The sequence below is a fragment of the Clytia hemisphaerica genome, unplaced genomic scaffold, assembly GCF_902728285.1.
Source record: "Clytia hemisphaerica strain Z4C2 unplaced genomic scaffold, Clytia hemisphaerica genome assembly, whole genome shotgun sequence".
In the NCBI taxonomy this organism is placed as follows: Eukaryota; Metazoa; Cnidaria; class Hydrozoa; order Leptothecata; family Clytiidae; genus Clytia; species Clytia hemisphaerica.
This window is the reverse complement of record NW_027104551.1, coordinates 430,081-450,493: the sequence shown is the minus strand read 5'-3', so window position 1 is coordinate 450,493 and position 20,413 is coordinate 430,081. Positions and strand designations below refer to the sequence as shown.

Here is a 20,413-nt window from a genome sequence, read left to right as displayed (position 1 = left end):
CTCCACAAGAAAGATCCACCAGCTTTGGCAGCTTCCCAAAAAACGGTTTTGAAGTCCTGAAAGACCATATTTAACATAATAGTCATAATAAACTACTTATTGATTTCCTATATTCATGATTTGAATCTTTCCATAACTGGTGTAGGAGATATAAGCATAATAAGTAACTCCATATTAGATCAATACTTTAAATAACAAGAATTAAAACCGTGTAAATAGTGGCTCATTCCATAAATTGGTCGGAGAACAGTCCGAATCTTGGCTAATCGCTTATCCCCCTTTAAGATTCCCGGACAATTCCCCCCTGGTGAATTCCCCCCCGGTGAATTTCCACCCAGTGAATTCCCCCCTGGTGAATTCCCCCCCCCCCGGAAAATTCCTACCCGGTGAATTCCCCCCTGGTGAACTAAAAAACCATGTAATTTGAAATAAGCGATTTTACTATTTATCTTATAAAAATCTGTGCAGACGACTATCATGTAAAAATCTTTCAGTTCTTTTCTCAGAATCAAAAAAAATTGGCGTTGTGATTCTTAAAACTTGTAAAATAAAATACTTGACCCTAAAATTGGAGGTTTATTTCGATTGAAAGTTTTAAATTAATCTCTCTAAGGGTCGGAAAATTCAGGATTTTCAGGGAATTTTTTGATTTACAGAGAAAAAAATTGTAATAAAGTCTCTCTAAGGGTATGACTTTTTTCAAAAATCGAAAAAAAAATTTCAAAATAAAGTCTCTAAGGGTCGGTTTTCGGAGGTCCCGTCCGCGCATACCTCTCATTCGCCAACCCTAGTACCCCCCGGGGTTACAGTCCATGATTTCGAAACGTAAAAACACATATGAAAATATATGGGTGGGAATTCACCAGGGGGGAATTCACCGGGTGGGAATTTTCCGGGGGGAATTCACCAAGGGGGAATTTACTGGGTGGGAATTCACCGGGGGGGAATTCACCAGGGGGGAATTGTCCGGACACCCCCTTTAAACCCCTAGATCTAGAGAATTGTGATTGCTATACATGTAACACCCCCTTCTCACAGACCCAGTAGGAATTCTGCAGCCAGTGGGATAATAAAAACGGACCAAAACTCGATGGCGATAGATATTCTCATGCTTTTTTATGGTTGGGGATTTGAATTCTGTTGTTTTTGAGCCAGAAAATTCAGTTGGGACGAAAAAAATAGCACAATATTTTCCAGTGAGGTTTAGATTATCTGATTATTTTCAGTGGGGACAAAAGTTAGGGTATAATTTTCAACTGGGGACATTATTTTGGCCAATTTTTCCAGTGTGAAGGGGTCCCAGTGGGTCTGTGAGAAGGGAGTGTCATGTATGGACACTTTATCTCTATCAATCAATGGTGATATTATCCTTTTCCTAATCATAGCTGTAGTGGAAACCTTTTCTTTTGTTTATGTCATATTTCAATATTGACGAAACATCAAAAACGATTTTTATTTTCTATATATTTTTAAGAAAAATCAAAATATGTACAAAATACTACAAAGAAAAATATGTTCTGCATTAAATTTAAAATATAAATTAAAATTAGAAAGTTTAGTGAAAGATGTGGCGAACTATTCAGAATTTTTTATTATTTTACAAAGTCATTATTCCCTAAGTTTTACGTTCGTTTATAATAAAAAACTATTAAGAACATAAGGGTTCAATGGCTAAAATATTAATAACAAATTCAAGGCTTTATGAAATCAAAAAAATAATTGCATAATGACATTCACGAAATGGTGAAAATAAGAACTACGCTTAGAACTTAAACAGTAAAGAATTTCCAAAGGATTTGACAGTGTTGAATATTCTTATAAAAAAAACGTGTAAGTAGCCGAAGTTTATCAGAAAAGTGCTCGATGATTGGGACCTGATCGTAATTCAAGCTAATTCTCTTAAAATGATTAGTGTACAAGGAAACGAGTTGGAAATCACTTTTCTCGACTCCATTGCCTGTTTCCTTCCTCTCTAAAGCGACAATACAACTTTCGATCCAAAAGTTCTCCAGAATTTTTAATTCAAATCTGGAACACAACGTTGTTCACTTTCTTTGAAGATTTCTTCATCAAGAATACCTGAACATCGACGTACTATACATTCTCCGCTTGCTGTGCATTCATGGTAGAATGCTAACTGAAAGCCAGGTATTATTGGATGTAACCGTCCATGTTCTCGTGTCTCGCAGAAATTCAACGCTGAGGAGAAAAGAAATAATATTTATTAGCAGATGAGTAAGTGGTATTACATTTGAAGAGTTGTAGACCATGTTCGCATGTGACGGTTCCGTTTCGAAACTAAATCAAACGTTATCTAATTACTTAAGGGCATCAAGTTAAGCTGGTAAATATTCAAGGACTGGAAATATCATTTATTGACTTACGTCTGCATTTTCCAAGTGGGCTTGCTGTTGTTGTTGTTTCTGTGGTTGTTGTTGGAATGATTGATGACATCTCTGGGATGATTGATGATGTAATTGATGGCGATATCGAGGACATCAATGATGATTGCATTGAAGACATCATTGATGATTGAATTGATGATTGCATTAATGATTGTATTGAAGATCTTAATGATGATTGTTCGGAAGACATCATTGATGATTCAATTGAAGATCTTAATGATGATTGTTCGGAAGATATTGTTGAAGATTCAATTGAAGACGCCAACGATATTTGTACTGAAGATGTTTGTGGTGATACTATCGAAGACACCATCGATGATTTCATCGAAGATGTTTGTGATGATTGCATTGAAGACACCTTTGATGATTGCATCGAAGAAGTTTGTGATGATTGTATTGAAGACATCATTGATGATTCAATTGAAGATGTTGGTGATGATTGCATTGAAGACATCATTGATGATTCAATTGAAGATCTTAATGATAATTGTTCGGAAGATATTGTTGAAGATTCAATTGAAGACGCCAACGATGATTGTACTGAAGATGTTTGTGGTGATTCAATTGAAGACACCTTTGGTGATTGCATCGTAGATGTTTGTGGTGATGCAATTGAAGACACCTTTGATGATTGCATCGGAGATGTTTGTGGTGATTGTATTGAAGACGCCATTGATGATTGCGTCGAAGATGCTTGTGGTGATTGCATTGAAGATATCATTGATGATTGCATCGGAGATGTTTGTGGTGATTCAATTGAAGACGCCATTGATGATTGCATAAAAGATGCTGGTGGTGATTGTATTGAAGATATTATTGATGATTGTTCGGAAGAAATCGTTGAAGATTCGATTGAAGACGCCAACGATGATTGTACTGAAGATGTTTGTGGTGATTCAATTGAAGACACCATTGATGAATTCATCGAAGATGTTGGTGGTGATTGTATTGAAGATATCATTGATGATTGCATCGGAGATGTTTGTGGTGATTCAATTGAAGACACCTTTGATGATTGCATCGAAGATGTTTGTGATAATTGTATTGAAGACATCATCGAAGATTGAATTGAAGATGCCATTGATGATTGCATTGAAGATATCATTGATGATTGTATTGAAGACATCATTGATGATTGCATTGAAGACGTCATTGATGATTGCACTGAAAACACCTTTGATGATTGCATCGAAGATGTTTGTGGTGATTGCATTGAAGACATCATTGATGATTGCATCGAAGATGTTGGTGGTGATTGTATTGAAGACGCCATTGATGATTGCGTCGAAGATGCTTGTGGTGATTGTATTGAAGATATCATTGATGATTGTTTGGAAGATATCGTTGAAGATTCGATTGAAGACGCCAACGATGATTGTACTGAAGATGTTTGTGGTGATTCAATTGAAGACACCTTTGATGATTGCATAGTAGATGTTTGTGGTGATTGCATTGATGACATCATTGATAATTGCATCGGAGATGTTTGTGGTGATTGTATTGAAGATATCATTGATGATTGCATGGAAGATGTTTGTGGTGATTCAATTGAAGACACCTTTGATGATTGCATCGGAGATGCAATTGATGACTCAATTGAAGATAATATTGAAGTCTCTGATATTGATTGAATTGAGATGATGAATTGATAAAGTCTCTGATATTGATGGTAATAGTTGAGATTTGATAAGATTGGCTTTAAAAAGATGTCATTAAATATGATTGCTGATTGTGTGGAAAATATGCTGCTTTTATTTAAAGTTGAGGGCTTCACTGAATTCGCAAGTGAAGATTGTATCAATGTTTGCATCGAGCTTTGACTAGAAGACACTTGCGATGATTTTATTGAAGATATTGGTAAAGAAGAAATTATTGATGATTGCATTGAAGATGTTTGTGATGATTGTATTGAAGACGCCATTGATGATTGCATTAAAGATAGCATTGAAGATTCAATTAAAGGCACCATTGATGACACCATTGATGATTCGGTTGAAGAAATTAATGCTGATTGCATTGAAGATATCGTTGAAGATTCAAGTGAAGACGCCAACGATGATTGTACCGAAGATGTTTGAGGCGATTTTATTGAAGACATCATTGATGATTGTTTTGAAGATTTATTTATTGATGATTGTTCAGATGACGCCATTGATGATTGAACCGAAGAGGTTTGTGTTGATTGAATTGAAGTTATCATTGATGATTGCATCGAAGTTGTTTGTGGTGATTGTATTGAAGACATCATTGACGATTGTATTGAAGATGTTTTTGGTGATTGAATTGACATTGAGGATAACTGCATCGAGGATTGAATTTGAGAAGATGTTGTTGGTATTACTTGTGTAGATGGTAACAACTGCGATTGCTTTGTCAACATTTCATCAAAGATTATTACTGATTGTGTAGATAATGTACCGCTTGCAGATGAGACAGAAGCCATAAGTGAAGATTGCAGCAGGCTTTGTGTAGATGACATCATCGACGATTCTATTGAAGATATATTTGATGATTGCATTGAAGACATTATCGAAGATTGAATTAAGGACATTGGTGAGGATTTCATTGATGATTCAATTGAAGACATCATTGATGATTGGATCGAAGACATCATTGGTGATTCAATTGAAGATGTTATTGATGATTGAATCGAAGACATCATTGATGATTGTACCGAAGATGATTTTGATAATTGCATTGAAGACATTATCGAAGATTGAATTGAGGACATTGGTGAGGATTGCATCGGAGATATTCGTGGTGATTGTATTGAAGATATCATTGATAATTGCATCGAAGACATCATCATTGATAATTGCATCGAAGACGACATTGATGATTCAATTGAAGACATCATTGATGATTGCATCGAAGACATCATTGGTGATTCAATTGAAGATGCTAGTGATGATTGCATCGGAGATGTTTGTGATGAGTGCATTGAAGACACCATTGATGATTGCATTGAAGACAACTTTGATGATTCAATTGAAGATGTTAATGATGTTTGCATCGAAGACATCATTGATAATTGCATCGAAGACATCATCATTGATAATTGCATCGAAGACGCCATTGATGATTGTATTGAAGATGCCATTGATGATTGCAATGATGTTATTGATGATTGCATTGAAGATATCATTGATGATTGCATTGAAGACATCATTGTTGATTGCATTGAAGACATCATTGATGATTGCATCGGAGATATTCGTGGTGATTGTATTGAAGATATCATTGATGATTGCATCGAAGACATCATTGATGATTGCATTGAAGATATTGTTGATGATTCAATTGAAGATGTTAATGATGATTGCATTGAAGACATCATTGATGATTGAATTGGAAAGAGCAATAATGGTATGGAGATTGACGATGACTGTGTTACTAGTTCTGTCGACAAAGATGGAAAAACTTGCGATATGGTTGGTGTTGATTGTATCCTTGTCGACGTAGAGGATAGAGCAGGCTTATCAATCGATGTAGACATACTTTTTACTATTGAGATGGTTGGTTTGACGTCGTGGCAACCTATTTGGGATGAGAGAATTAAAAATTGTTCAATACAAGGTCCATGCTACTTATTAAGGAGATTGTATTCGTCTCTATTTATATTGAAGATAGAATTAAAGTTTGAAGAAGTCTTGTACCAATACTTAGTACCAGTGGCGTGATGGCAGGGGAGGCCAGGGGGGCCAGCACTTTAAAGTGGCACTTTAAAGTTTTGAGTTTCAAAAAAAAAATTAGAAAAATTTCAACTTTTTCAAAAAAAACAGCGCGCACAAAAGGTTAATTATAAATGTATAAAAAATTCAAGACTTTAATGAGTTTTAACATGCCTCACCTTGGTTCAAATAAAGACACCTGCAACATTCTTGGTTGAAAACCAACATAGGTGCACACCATAAACATTGTGAAGCCAAATGGTTTTGACAATAAAAGAATTGACTTTTGTCGGATGGGTTTGCGTATCCACCATCTGCTTTGTTGACACAAAAATCCTTGGGTGCGCCTGAAAGAAAAATATATTGAAAAATGGCTTAGTGAATGATTGAGATTACTTATCGATTACATGTTTTTTGGACCTACCTCCGGGTACCCCGGTGGAGGTTCTATAAATTAACCCATGTCCGTCCGTTCGTTCGTCCGTCCGTCCGTCTGTTACCAGCTTTTCTCAGGATTGGCTCATTAGTTTTTTCTGATTTTTTGCACAATGATGCAAAATGGCAATGCCCAGAACGTGACGGGGCCCGATTTTCGAAAATAAATATATTTGGGCAAATTTGGGCCAAAAACTACCTAAAAATAGGGTTTTTTGGACTTTGTGCAAAATCCTGTCATTACTTTTTTCTGATTTTTTGTACAAAGATGGAGGGCAAGATTCTCTAAAGAATAGCTGAAGTGGTTTTTCCCGGAAAATTCTTATTCGCCTTAAAAAACGGATTTTCGTATTTTTGGGGAAATTCCCTTTAACCAAATAAGAAAATATAGCTTTTCTCAAAGTTGACTCATTATTTTTTTCTGATTTTTTGCACTATGATGCAAAATGGCAATGCCTAAAATGTGACGGAGCCCGATTTTCGAAAAAATATATATTTGGGCAAATTTGGGCCAAAAACTGCCTAAAAATAGGGTTTTTTGGACTTTGTGTAAAATCCTGTCATTACTTTTTTCTGATTTTTTGTACAAAGAAGGAGGGCAAGATTCTCTAAAGAATGGCTGAAGTGGTTTTTCCTGGAAAATTCTTATTCGCCTTAAAAGACGGATTTTCGTATTTTGGGGAAATTCCCTTTAACCAAATAAGAAAATATAGCTTTTCTCAATGTTGACTCATAATTTTTTTTGCACAATGATGCAAAATAGAAATGCCCAAAATGTGACGGAGCCAGATTTTTAAGGAAAATTTTTTTGGGCAAATTTGGGCCAAAAAAAGCTTAAAAGGTTTTTTGGGCCTGAATGGTTTAAGTGATTTTCGTATTTGTAGAAATTCATTTTTACCATTTTACATTATTCAACACACAAGCTTTATTTTTCCATTCTGAATTTTTGTACAATTATTGTCACTTTTTTCTTATTTTCATCTGATGTTAATCATTAGGTAGGTCCATTCAGCATGTTGCTTGTTTTTTTTATAAGCAAGTGTATGCCCCTTGGTCAGGCTCGTGTATGCTTAAGTTCTCAAAGCATCTAGGCATGGATTATGCTTATTATATGCTTAATGAATCATGCTTATAATTCACCCTGAGCCAAGTTTTAGTGGAATTTTAGAAATTTTGTAAAAATTTGTTCAGATTTGGGAGCAGTGGTAACCGTGGAATGTCTTTTTTTTACTTTACCTCGATCAAACCATTTTAAACTGATAAGAAATGACAACTTGAAAAATATTTCAGGCTGACACATATGCTTATGTTATGCTTAGGAATTCTACAAAGCTGAGACTTCATATGCTTATAAGCGTTATGCTTATAAAAAAACATGTATTGTATGGTTAATTTCAAACTTACACTCATCCTCTGTTGGTATTGAAGTAGTTGTTGGCTGTGTTGTGTTTCTTGTTGTTAAAGGTGTCGTCGTTGTCGTTATTATCAGTCTTGTTGTCGAGGATGTCGTAGTTGTAGTACTCATTGTACTTGTTGTTGGTTCACTCGACTTGGTCGTTGCAGTTGTTGTCATCAATTTTCCTTTGCAATCTAAATTATTTGTTATGTAAGTTCAAATTCTGCAGTGATAAATGTTCTTCCGTCTCAAAAGAACTGTCGTCTTTGTCAATGAAGCACGATACCCTATATTTAAGGACGTCTCTATAGACCGGGACCCTTTATATAAGGACCGTTTCCGTCGGAAAGTACAGATATCTCTATATCCCCCCATTAGATTAAATGAAGATCAGTGGGAAAAAAACGGTCCTTGAATATAAGGTATCATGCCGTATTTTTTGTTTAGTATAAAGTAGGCTTTTTTGTCTCAACATTCTGCATAGTTCATCAAAGTTCCATTAATTGGCTGTGTAAAATCAATTTTCCGTCTCAGACGACTTTGACCAATGAAACTGGTAAAAAAAACCCACAAATATTGAAGTTTCTGTTCGTTACTTTTCACTGACGGAGAGAAATTTTCTTTTAGCTTTTCGAAAATTTTATTTTAAATTGAATTTCAAAACAAACCTTGGTTCAGATAAAGACACCTGCAACATTCTTGGTTGAAGATCAACATAGGTGCACACCATAAACATTGTGAAGCCAAATGGTTTTGACAATAAAAGAATTGACTTTTGTCGGATGGGTTTGCGTATCCACCATCTGCTTTGTTGACACAAAAATCCTTTGGTGGACCTACGAGCAAAAATAGACTCATTTTGTAAATATAGGGCTAGGGTTACCGTTTGTAATCACAATACGGGCATTGGAAGAACATTCTCAAGTAAGTTTTTTGTAAATACTTCGTTTGCTAAATTTAAGTTAACATCCAGTGAAAAAATTACTGGTGTACTTGAGGCCCGAAACTCAAAGAAAAAAATCTTTACATTGGTTTGGCGTTTCTGGCACGGTTTCTTTTGCTAGGTTTGTAGCTTTTGTAGTGATGTTGGCTAATGTCTTTGTTGTGATTGTTCTTGTGGTTGTGACTATCCCCAATGTTGTTGTGATTGCGGAGTTGTTACACCCTAAATTACAATATTGTTAAATGATAATGACTGGTTGGAAATAGCCAAGAAATTAACTTATTTTCCATACGTGGAACTATTAAACCTTAAAAACAAGATTTTGCATAGATATGACAAGTTTTTTTGAACCTGCACGGGGAACACAAATTGTTTCTTCGAGTTATGGAATAAGGTTTGAAAGTCATTGTTAACTGAAGGGACGAAAAAACTTAGAGTTAAGGAGAAATTCTAGTCACAGAGTTTCGAGTTTAGGAGGCTCTACTGTATATATTAGATATCGATTCCGAGAATCGCTTGAGATTAGCTTGTTTCAGTTAGACTCGCTGAGCAGAGCAGAGCACTTTCTTTAAGGTTTTTATGTTAATTTCAAAACAAACCTTGGTTCAAATAAAGACACCTGCAACATTCTTTGTTGAAGATCAACATGGGTGCACACCATAAACATTGTGAAGCCAAATGGTTTTGACAATAAAAGAATTGACTTTTGTCGGATGGGTTTGCGTATCCACCATCTGCTTTGTTGACACAAAAATCCTTTGGAGGACCTGGAAGAAAAGTCTTAAAATATGTCAATGAGCTTTGGAAAGTATCTCTACGTAATTTGGTGTGTACCGTATAACGTAACGTTGTATGAATTCTGATATTTCTGGGTCAAAAATACAGACAATTTTCTAGACTACTGTTAAGAATCTAAATAGGTTATTGACAGAAGGCTATTGAAGCCTACGAGTAATGCACGCCTATAAGCGTTTCAAAATCTTGAGTTGTCGTTATTCTTTATATCTGAATAAAACATTTCTGTTCTCCAAAAAGCGCACAAAATGCTTACATTCGTCTGAGAGTGTCGATAAGTGTTTTTGTGTGGGCAATGTTGTTGCAATGGATAATGTTGTAGAAAACGCGGATCCTAAGAAAAGAGAAAATTCTAAATTACATAGGTCCTGGTATCTTGTGATCCAGCGAAAATATTTGCACAAACTTTCAATGATATCTTAGGGATTATCAAATAATTTTCGATATTTGGTTTAGAGAAACCTTTTATGGTCCTGAGAAACACCTCCAAAGTTTTTGACCCAATTATTTTCCAAAGTTGAGATATTCGACTTTGAATTTTCAAGTTTTTACTTGAAAATAATACAAATTCTCAGCTTTGGAAAAACATTGGGTCAAAAAATTTAGTGTCTCTCTGGTTCTAAGCCAAATATCAAAATTCATCTGATAACAGTGGTAATTTACACAATATACCGCTCCAGGCTTTCTAGAAGACTTTCACTCAGAGAGTATGAGTTTTACGCTCGAAACTAAAGGAGAGAATGGCGTAGTCTGCATGCCCCTTTCTGACAAAAGGAAGTAACCCACATTTTTATGAATTTTGACTTTTTGACTGAAATGGCTTCTTTGGGTCAAAACTTAACTTTTTTGGCTTAGAAATTTTTTTTTTGAGTTGCCAATCTGGAAAAAAATTTTTGAATAAAGAAGTAACTGACAGTTTTCTGGCAAATGACTGTTTTGCTTCTTTTTGTCAGAAAAGGGGCATGCATACTTCCTTTTGTCAGAAATATTCTTCAAAAAAGTGGTCAGTTACTTCTTTCTTCAATTTCTTTTGGTTGAGGTTTACTGACAAAACAAGGGTCTTGTTTTTCTCTGCAACAGTGAACATTGCGAGAAAAGCAGTGATGCTCAAAGCTAATCTTCAATGAGTAGAACAATAATCAGTCATTTGTTTTTTGATATGTACTATCTGCATTCGATGCCAGCATAAAACGCGTTTGGTCGATTTTCTCAATTTTGACTTCATGTGGGTTACCTCTTTTTGTCAGAAAGGGGCAGTGGTGGTCGTTTAAAAATGTATTTTTTAATGAAAGTTATTAGAAAAAAAGATTGGCCTTTTCCAGAAAAAAAGTTTACCCCCACTGTTGAGGATATTGATTTTTCGAAGTAGTGAACCCCCTGGATATCCTACTTTATTAATAAAGACCCCCTGGATATCCTCTCTTATAAAGATGCCCACCCCTGGATATCGTATTTTTTACTTGAAAAGACACTTTACCCCCTGGATATCCGTTCCCTTATAGATATTTTAATCCCCTGGATATCCACTTTTGAACAAAAATCTTTAACCACCTGGATACCACTCAACAGGGGGGGGGACACGGAGTATTTCTGGAAAACCCATTATTATGAAAGATACTTACCAAATCCGAAATTTGAAGCTGCCAAAATATAACTCATCCATAATACGACCTCCATAACTATATCCAAACCAATCAATCCTTTTTTTAACAATAACGATGAAATTTACTGCAGAAATTTCCTCCTAACGAAATTCAAACTATTTTTCCAAGAAGACTATTCTCTCGATATTTGATTACCTTTTCAACAAAAAAATACATTAAGATTGAAATTCCTTTTAGAACAACCTTTAAGATTCTGCAAATCTGGGCAGTTAATAATGCAATGTGGTTTCGTATTGAAAATTAGTATTGATATTGATTATCTTTTTTGTATGTCCAGATTGGATTCACTAATAACAACCTAACCACTTAATAATAAACAAAAGGCTTTCTTTGCTATGATGGGCTGATTTCGTCGTTAATTGTTCATAAATTGGAGACCTGCATTCTAGAAGCACCCCATTCCAAGCATTTTTGTATTGTTTATGCGTTTTTATGAGAACAAATTTTATGAGAACATGAAAAGTTGAAATTTGGCCAAAAACTTAAACCAAACTGATAAAACTCAGAAATTCTGAAGAATATGAATTTTAAAACATTGAAACTAAGAACATCTTAAGACCTTTTAGCCGGAAAAAAAAATAAGATGAGAAAGAAGAAAAACAAGAAAAGCAGTTGAGTCTGAGTCATAACATTATTCTTATAAGAATGTATGGAATTGAAAATGTAAATTAAGATTTTGATTAAAATCAACTGCTGATTAATGTGAATGTAATTGCTTGCCGAATTGGTCATCAGCCTCTCTCTGAGAACTGTTCTACATTTTTAAAGCACGAGAGGGTTGTATGTACTTTTAAACTAGGCCACCTGGTGAAACAAAGATTTATTTTACCTCCGTTAAAAGAAAGATTATGATATGGTGATGACTGGGTTCCCTTGAAAAATGATCACTGGTCCCTTATTGAGCAGGCTGGTAGTTTTTCAGCACATTCATGTTGTTTAATACACAGATGCTAGTTTAGACGGCCGAATTTTACTATTAGAATTGGCGGGGCGAAAAATGGGCCGTCTAAACTAGGGCTAATAACCTTCCCGTTCTCTGGCCACCGACCAGTTAAATCTGACTTTTTGAATCGCATTATTTGATTAAAGTGTCGATCTTTGACGCCGTTAAGCTTGTACTTAATTTTCTTCAAATAAGCCTGTTCGGCTGTGCTTGGTGTGCGCAGACAGTAAGGGTCATTTTTTTAGCTCCCCAAGTCTCTCCGAGGGTTACGGCCGGAATTTTCCCCTTTGCGGATCTTTATAAGGATATAAAAACCATGAAAATTCAAAAAATTCTCTCTAAGGTTAGGAATTTTTTGAAAATATCTTTCATTTTGGTCACTTTTTCGCAATCCCTAGCAGGGGTTAAAGAACTAGTTCGCACATATCCGACATTCTGCAAGCCTAGTACCGGCTGTGGAGTAGTTCCTGAAAATGCCTGTACAAAAGCAGCAAAGGCCTAAAGTGACAACTTTAATATTTTGTTTTGTTTGTCAACACTATGGCTACTGATAATTCTTACGAAACATTTTTCATGTAATTTGTAGCTCATGTGATTTAGGGTGACCCCCAACCGACCATTCAATTTCATTATTCAATATCTTTCTCGTTGCTAGGAGTCGAGTCTCACCCCCATTTGATGTGGCTTTAAGAAGACAATTAATTTCTAAGTGTGCCTCGTGCATTATTGAAACCAACTGACTCTTTGATTTTATAATATCAATGAAATGACCGACCCAATTTGTTAATAGGCAACTGAAATGAACATGTACGTAATTCTTCAATTGTTAAAAGAAAACACTAAGAAACAGTTCTTTCCCGGATTATAGATGTTGGTCGGCAGAATTAGTTTCGACTATCTGGTAAATGAATAACTTGACGGTTTGGGCGTTTTCCAATGACGCCAGCACTGTTAGAAATATTCTTAGAAAAACCCAAGAAAAACATTTTCAAATATTTAAAGTTATCGATATTTTTTGCCGATTCAGCAGTTTTTCGTTGTGGTATGTGGTCATCATCCTTAACTCCCGCCTGGGAGGCCCGAGTTCGATAATCACCCCGTCACTACGATTCATTTGGCAAGTGAATATACCTTCGCCCGGGTAAGCCCATGCCATGTCAGGGGGCTGGTTGGGGGGGCTACACCCTAAATTTTTCCCAAAAAAGGAGGGCGCTGGAAGTACACCATTTTTCTTGGGGGACCTATGTACTTGGAGGGAGCTAAAATCTCATCACTTAATGTGGGGGCTAAAATAATTCAGCTTAATAGTTGGCTTCAATTACTCAAATTGAAGCTCGTGAATCTGAAAAATTTTCCCCTTTTTTACTGGATCTATTTTTTGAAAGTGTCTAGGGTCAAAAGTCCTGGGGGCTAACAAAAAATTCATAATTTTTTGGGGGGACTTAAGACTCAGGGGGGGCCTAATTTTTGCCTGGGACCTAAGCTCAGGCTAACGCTATGCTTGGCAGCTCGCGTCTGTCAAGTCGCAGTGTCTTTCAGCGCCCTAATTCCTACTCCCGAAGTGAGTAGGATCCATACCGAATACATTTGGTTGTATATCAGCAGTTCCTTCGCAAATTTACCAATTTTAAAAATGGATTATCTCGTATCCTATACACGAATTCGGTAAAACGATTCTCAACCTCCTCAAATTTAAACTTGTTATAGCTTTCCGAACACTGAAAGTAGAAAACAGAGAAAACAAGGTCGGTTATAATTGCGTTTGTTCTTAAAATGTTCTTAATTTCACCATTTCATCACGAGTATATTTCTTCTCAAGAAATTGGGTGTTTTAGAGTTTCCTAAAGCCTTGAAATGTCCTTAACTTGTTCCTATAACAAAAGTGGTTATTCGGAGAAAGTGAATTCAGTGAATCATGTCTCCTTTTTCATTTCCGTTCAATATTTTCCTTCCACGGTATCGGAAATGAGATTAGCCCGATCTAATTACCCAAAAGCCACACTTAATAGATTTATTTTTGATCACCCATCAACCCACTCATTAAACTCGTGATTGATTTCAATTTTTTGACAATTTGATTTCAACTTCTGGATTTTTATACGCTCCATAATAAACCATTAAAACAGTGGTTTTTCGTGGATTAAATGAGCGATTTTACATTTTTCCTAGTTTTTTTGGGTGTTTCCTCACTAGCTGCTTGAACATCAGCTCGAATTTTCAAGTGTGAATGCACCCTTGAACCTTAAGTTTCATCATTGAATATCTACATTCGATTCATCAGAGAGCAAATATTACCACGACAACCGGTAGACGATATTTCGAAAATAAGAACTTTCTTGTAACGTTGGTGTCTCAGGCTTAACAATTTTGCTTAAAATTTCAAAACTTCAAACATAGATATGTTAGAAACTAATGATAACTTCCCTTCCTATAGAGAAATATTTGACTTTTAATAACTTTTTTTTTGAAAGGGGAGGGAGTTTCTAGCCTGTAACTGGGGGGGGGGGGGTTTGTAGGGGTTCGAAATACCGTTTTCCCGTCAAAATTTTTGCTGGGTCCCGGAATCCCGAAGATTGAAAAAAAGAATAACACCGTCACACCGGTTTGTACAGGTTCAAATACCGGCATACTGACTAAAATAAGGCCAAATACGGTCACCGTCTGATTTTAGAATACCGTTTTCCCGTCTTTTTTTTCGTCAAATCCTGTAATACCGTACTAAAAAAGGGCCAATCCCGTCACATCGTAAAAGTACAACCCCCCCCCCCTAACTCAGGATTAGTTTGAAAGTAAACTTCATTCCATAAATGCCATCATTTTATATATGTTTTTTATGAGCCAATTATGAAAAATATACTTACATATGCCGGTAATTGTAACGAGTCTAAAGCAATTTCCGTGCAATTTAGATTATCTTCCATTTTGGAGATTGTTTTTCAATCTATTTTTGACACGATAAATGACCACGGCATTATCTTGAAAAATTGATGTCCAGACGTACTTTCTACTAAATTCAGAATCCTATTTTAAAAAAGAGAGCTCACATCCATGGGACATAATTAGGACCTGGTTTATTGTGCTCCTTGAATAGCTACCCTAGAAACTCAGCAAGGGAAGGGATAATCCAAAATCTGCAGGGGTAGTAGCCTCAAAGCTTTCGTAGTATAATTAAAGCAAAAATTCTTGAGACGTTTTCGTGAACATGAAAAACTGGAGAAGACAAAAAGACTCTGCTAATCAGGGTACTCGAATTTAAAATATGTTAGAAGTTTTAAGCACCCAAAGATTTGACAATTTGAATTTACCGATAGAGGGGGGAAACAACCCTCTAATACATGTTTTAGAGGCTGAAGATTCGGGATTTGACCGAAATTTATACGTCATTTCCTTCCAAAAACAAGATTCCCAAAAACCCTTTCCAAAAAAGAGGAAACATTATTGTATCTTACTGTTACTTACTGTCAGAAATGTCATCATGCTCAAGGTGTGAAAATATTTAGGTGTCAAATTTTTTTTTATTATTTTGAAGCTAAATAAAAGTTAGAAATTTACAGAAAATTTCACGGCAAAAGCTCTATTATTTCATGAACTATTACTATTCATGAATTATTAATAGTTTGACCTCCGAACAGAAAGAGCCCCCCCCCTAGTACGAATAGGGTTAAGGGTCATTAAGGGTCACTAAGTAAGGAAATCCATTCCTATTTCTGATTGTGCTTGGTGATCAAGTACAAGAAGAGGGTAACAGCTACTCTCAACTTCATGTAACTGGACAGAGCAAATTATCCAATCTTAGTTACACATTTACCGAGTTAGCGGTGACCAGGGATTGAACTCACAACGCTTAGATTGTCAGCTAAATCAAGCTAAAAGGATGCTTAGATTTGTTTTATTTTACACTACAGGAGGGGTGAACACTATACGTTGTTTAACGAACGATGACGTCAGATGGGAAACGTGTTTATCAAAACCGATCATGGCCCTGGCTGCCGATCAGTAAGTAAACCCTTCGATTCACGGGCTAATTCCGTTTTTCAATATGTCGGACTCAAAAAAATCACATCAAGAATTATTTAAGCCTCCGTCAGATTTACAAGTAAACAAGTTTTGAATCATGACATAATGTACCGTATTACTTCGGCGTTTATTCTTTTTTTGTTTTTTGGAGGGATGTTTATTTAAGCGGGCGTTTAAAAAAGGGGGCGTTTTTTGTAACCATTTTCGCTTAATTAAAATAAATGGGATCTCCATCTTGCCTTTTCATTTTTGTTTAGGGAGGCGATTATATGAGGGGGCGCTTAAAAGAAGGGGGTGATTATTCGAAATAATACTGTATGATAAAAGTAATTCACCATAACATATGAAATCAATATTACATTTCCATTTTTTGTTTATCTTTCAGGAAATCAGTATGTGCAGCTTGTCAAGATTGCACTCTTCACGTTTTCTCAATGAATGGTTCCAGGTATCCCTTTTTTCAAACACAGGGGCACTTATATTTTTTTGACAAACTTGATAGCGCTGATAAAGGGGCTCGGTTTAATATAGTGGACTTCCTTTTGTGGCTTTGTCTGATCACGCAACAGACCCATACCAAAATCTGGCTCATTTTTGCCTTGAAATGGATTTAGTTTTTTGAGAAAACGCACTATCTAAGATCGAGTACCTCCCCCGGAATACAATTCTTTCTATAAGAACAAAGAAAAATTCTTTTTGGGCTTTTTAATTAAAGAAAGTAAGTGGGTTGAATTTTGAAGGAGTAGCCGAGGATGAGCCACAATCTACTGGTTCTTACAAAAAAAGGGTACAGTGAATTTGAGATCACAAAAAATATAAATAATGAGCATTGATAGAAATTATTTTTATGTGTTTATTCATATTTTTCAGTCAAACATAAAAAGTCAAAGATGTGGATGTGTGGATGTGTGGATCAAAAAATCAAAACATGAAAACACATTATTGTCTTTTAATGATATTTCGATCTTTATAGATCTTTATCAAGTTTGAAATGCTACAGATTCTGATAACTTCATATTTTTAAGGATATTACCTGGCCTCAAATTGGACGGTCCAACCTCGTATCTACAATGTTGCCAAGATTACGTCATGGTCATTACGTCATCAGGATTACTATCAATTTGGTAAATGATTGCGTTTTTTTTCTCGAAAATGCGTCAAAAATACTGATATTTGAAATTTTACTGTGTAGTGAATATTTGCTGATTTTTCAGATCCATTGATTTTAATGGAACTTTGGTTGGTAATCGAATCAGTCGGGCTAATTGAGGTCAATTAGGGTCAATCAACTTTTGATTATATTCGTTCACTGAATTGTATTATTATCAAAGACAGAAAGAAGTTCAAAATTCAGGGTTCAAGGAAACAGCGGCTGGTTTTGATTAAGGGGGTTTTTATTGACACAAAATTTTTCAATTCGTGTTAATAAAATGACTAGTAATATTCGTGTAATAAAGTAATTTGGACCTTGAAATTTAATGAAATCCGATTGATATTCAATCGGCTTTGTTTGAAATTCGATCAGCTGTGATTGAATTAACGGGATTCAAATATTTTTGAATTTCAACGGTTGGAGAAGATATAGAAAACAACATTGCGGCGAAGTTGCTTGAATTAATCAATTAATTATCTAACTACTTTGAAATAATAATGACTCTTTTACGTCCTTATTTGCCAGGAACATTAAATTGAAGAAAGTGCACATCAATAAAGAACCCATTACTGTCATTCTCAAAGGTTCGTATATCAAATTTCTTTTTAGAAGTGCCTCCCACAATTATCATCTCTTCATCAGATATCGTCGAGTTATGCTCATACGAGCTCTAAGTCTTTATAATCCAGATAGCCACAATCAAATCCGATTATCCATCACAATCGATTAATGTTCGATGGTAGACGATAGCTTCTATTATCGATTTGAATCACAGCTTGTTTTTATAAGAAGTTGCAGTGTTTGGAGTAGGGTTCAAACAGCCAAAAATGACCAAATATAACCAAAATGGACTTACTTCACACAAAAATGTAACTTTTCATTTGCGATTTTTAAGAAAAGAATTTTTGGGTAAATTTGGGCCAAAAATTCCCTAAAATAGAGTTTGTGGTCTTTGTGCGGGATTGTTTTATTAGTTTTATTTCTGAAATTTTGCACAAAGACAGAGGGCAAGTAGCCTATACTAGACGGCACCCGCGTTTTTTTACGTAATTAAATGAGATGAAAAATCCCGGTTTTTAGTGAGGTGCTCGCTAGAGGGCAAGGTTCTCTAAGAATTAGGCTGAAGTGATTTTTCCCCGAAAAATCGTGTTTGCCCTAAAATACGCATTTTTGAAATTCCCTTCTGTCATTTTTTTAGGGAAAATGAGTATTTCTCGCGATTGACTCGGTATTTTCTATGGTTTCTTAGTGTACATTTTCTTACTATTGTTGCCATTTTTTCTATTTTGTTATTGCATCATTAGGCTTCAGGTAGGTCCATTCAGCATATAGCTTGTTCATCTTGATATTTGAACCTACCTGAGGAGATCCTATAAATCAACCCCTGTTCGTTAGTTCAATTTATTCGTGATCGGCTCATTCAATTTTGTTTGTTTTTTTGCACAATTTGTAACCATTAACTCTTAAATATGACGGAGCCCGATGTTCAATTTTTATTGGTAAATTTCAGTCAAAGAACAGCTAAAACGGATTTTCTAGCCTTTGTGCAAAAAAAGATCATCAATTTTTTCCTGATTTTTCGTATCAAAGTATTGTATCATTATAGCTGAATGGTAGCTGAAACAGATTCTCCAAAAAATATTCTCGTCTTTCAAAAAGGAATCTTTATACGCTTTTTTATAAGAATGGTGTAAATCCATTTCATCATGGATATTCCTAACTTTTTTGGGAAATCATCCTAAAATATTCTTACAGCATTCTTAGGTTAGAATCCTGGTCCAGACTAGATTTAACTAGTACATACGTCTCAAGCATAAAATGGCATTTTTGTGAAAGAAGTGAGCCTTACTTGGGGGTAATTGACAATTTATAATCGAAAATGCTCTAAAAATGGCATTCTTGAGTAGCAAGATTTCATGATGGTGATATTCTTAGCATTATTCTTGATTTCTTGGCCATTTTTATCATGGACATTCTTATAAAAAAAAGCGTGTACCTATGATAGAACCAATGTTCCTAACTTCTGACTAGGCGGCCTTGTTTTTAGCATACATATGATGCTTTTTAATTATAATCTATTTTTTTCAGAAGGTACGACAATAGAGAATGTCAATGTGAACAACAAAGGACAGCCAATCATTACCACTAACGACCGCTCCTCGCACATGTTCGACAAAAACCTCTCGACTTGGTATATTATGCTATTAATTTTCTCCTTTTTTATACTCTTAGCTTTACAATTGAACCAAAACGACACTCTTCTTGTCTATAGTTTGGGTCCTTTGTCAGGAGAAAATAGCATCCATCAACTACTTTAACAATGCACGGGTTTTGATTTGATTCTCATTTTGAGTATCAAATAAACAATATGGGTAAAGTCGTTTTGTTAAAAATTTTTATGTAGGCAAAGGATAGAAGATACGTTTAGAATGATATATTTGAAGTTTATTAAAGGTATATTTGCTCCTCTATCCCTCGTAAAATGAAAAATGACACACATGTCTATCTGTTTTTCTTTAGGGTTGAGCTGTCGAACCCTAAGAACAACGTTCGATGCGGTGCAGATATGTCTTCTTGTGTAGCTGGAGCCTTACCTAAAGGACCTTTGCATTTACTACAATCTCCTCTTAATAAGTGAGTAGTGTACTCAGAGCTTTATTGCGTCACTGATGGACAACAGGGAATATCTAGCACCATCAGACATTGACGAGCTGCCAATACACTGTGATTTCAACTCAAGGATCTGATAAAAAATAAATTGAATAATTTTTTTTCGAATTCTGGTCGGCCGTCAAGGTCAGAAATATTCCCTCCCCGATTTATTCCATGCACACAATATTATTGATGTGAAAATCCAAAACAAAATTTGATTTATAATAGTACTTAGACTTAAGTTTCATCTTTATCGAATCTACAACTATCAAATGAGAAATGACAAATGCTATGTTTTTTTTTATTTTGAAAGATTTGAATAAATCGTCAAAAGATTGA

General features: G+C 35.3%; 3 protein-coding genes across 4 annotated transcripts in view; 1 reads left to right on the top strand and 2 right to left on the bottom strand.

Moving 5' to 3' along the window:
• The window catches only part of LOC136822927 (protein HIRA-like), a 52,607-nt gene that overhangs the window by 13,122 nt on the left and 19,072 nt on the right, over positions 1-20,413 (top strand). The window contains exons 19-24 of one of the 2 annotated variants that reach the window (XM_067079232.1): positions 16,158-16,248; positions 16,655-16,717; positions 17,295-17,393; positions 17,948-18,006; positions 19,514-19,613; positions 19,943-20,056. In XM_067079232.1, coding sequence (XP_066935333.1) covers positions 16,158-16,248; positions 16,655-16,717; positions 17,295-17,393; positions 17,948-18,006; positions 19,514-19,613; positions 19,943-20,056 — 526 coding nt within the window. Of the gene's footprint in view, positions 1-16,157; positions 16,249-16,654; positions 16,718-17,294; positions 17,394-17,947; positions 18,007-19,510; positions 19,614-19,942; positions 20,057-20,413 lie in introns of both variants that reach the window. The other variant, XM_067079231.1, reaches the window with a different exon arrangement.
• On the bottom strand, positions 1,795-5,929 carry LOC136822888 (streptococcal hemagglutinin-like). The gene is made up of 2 exons (XM_067079196.1): positions 2,385-5,929; positions 1,795-2,199 (listed from the first exon to the last, which is right to left on the bottom strand). Exons 1-2 carry the CDS (start codon positions 5,899-5,901, stop codon positions 2,018-2,020), a joined length of 3,699 nt encoding a protein of 1,232 aa, XP_066935297.1. The 5' UTR covers positions 5,902-5,929; the 3' UTR covers positions 1,795-2,017.
• Positions 6,242-11,368, bottom strand: LOC136822960 (location of vulva defective 1-like). The gene is made up of 7 exons (XM_067079262.1): positions 11,268-11,368; positions 9,902-9,979; positions 9,450-9,617; positions 8,935-9,072; positions 8,576-8,743; positions 7,916-8,101; positions 6,242-6,423 (listed from the first exon to the last, which is right to left on the bottom strand). The coding sequence occupies exons 1-7, from the start codon at positions 11,320-11,322 to the stop codon at positions 6,242-6,244; spliced, it is 975 nt and encodes a 324-aa protein (XP_066935363.1). The 5' UTR covers positions 11,323-11,368.

What these genes read in the sequence shown, in the direction of transcription:
- LOC136822960 (XM_067079262.1), bottom strand. Translation starts at nt 11,322, where the DNA reads ATGGAGGTCGTATTATGGATGAGTTATATTTTGGCAGCTTCAAATTTC. An exon ending in GTGTCTTTATTTGAACCAAG is followed by an intron (nt 9,073 to 9,449) that starts GTTTGTTTTGAA and finishes ATTGTAATTTAG; the next exon opens with GGTGTAACAACTCCGCAATC. An exon ending in GCCAGAAACGCCAAACCAAT is followed by an intron (nt 8,744 to 8,934) that starts GTAAAGATTTTT and finishes TTTTGCTCGTAG; the next exon opens with GTCCACCAAAGGATTTTTGT.
- LOC136822888 (XM_067079196.1), bottom strand. Translation starts at nt 5,901, where the DNA reads ATGTCTACATCGATTGATAAGCCTGCTCTATCCTCTACGTCGACAAGG. An exon ending in CCCACTTGGAAAATGCAGAC is followed by an intron (nt 2,200 to 2,384) that starts GTAAGTCAATAA and finishes TTTTCTCCTCAG; the next exon opens with CGTTGAATTTCTGCGAGACA.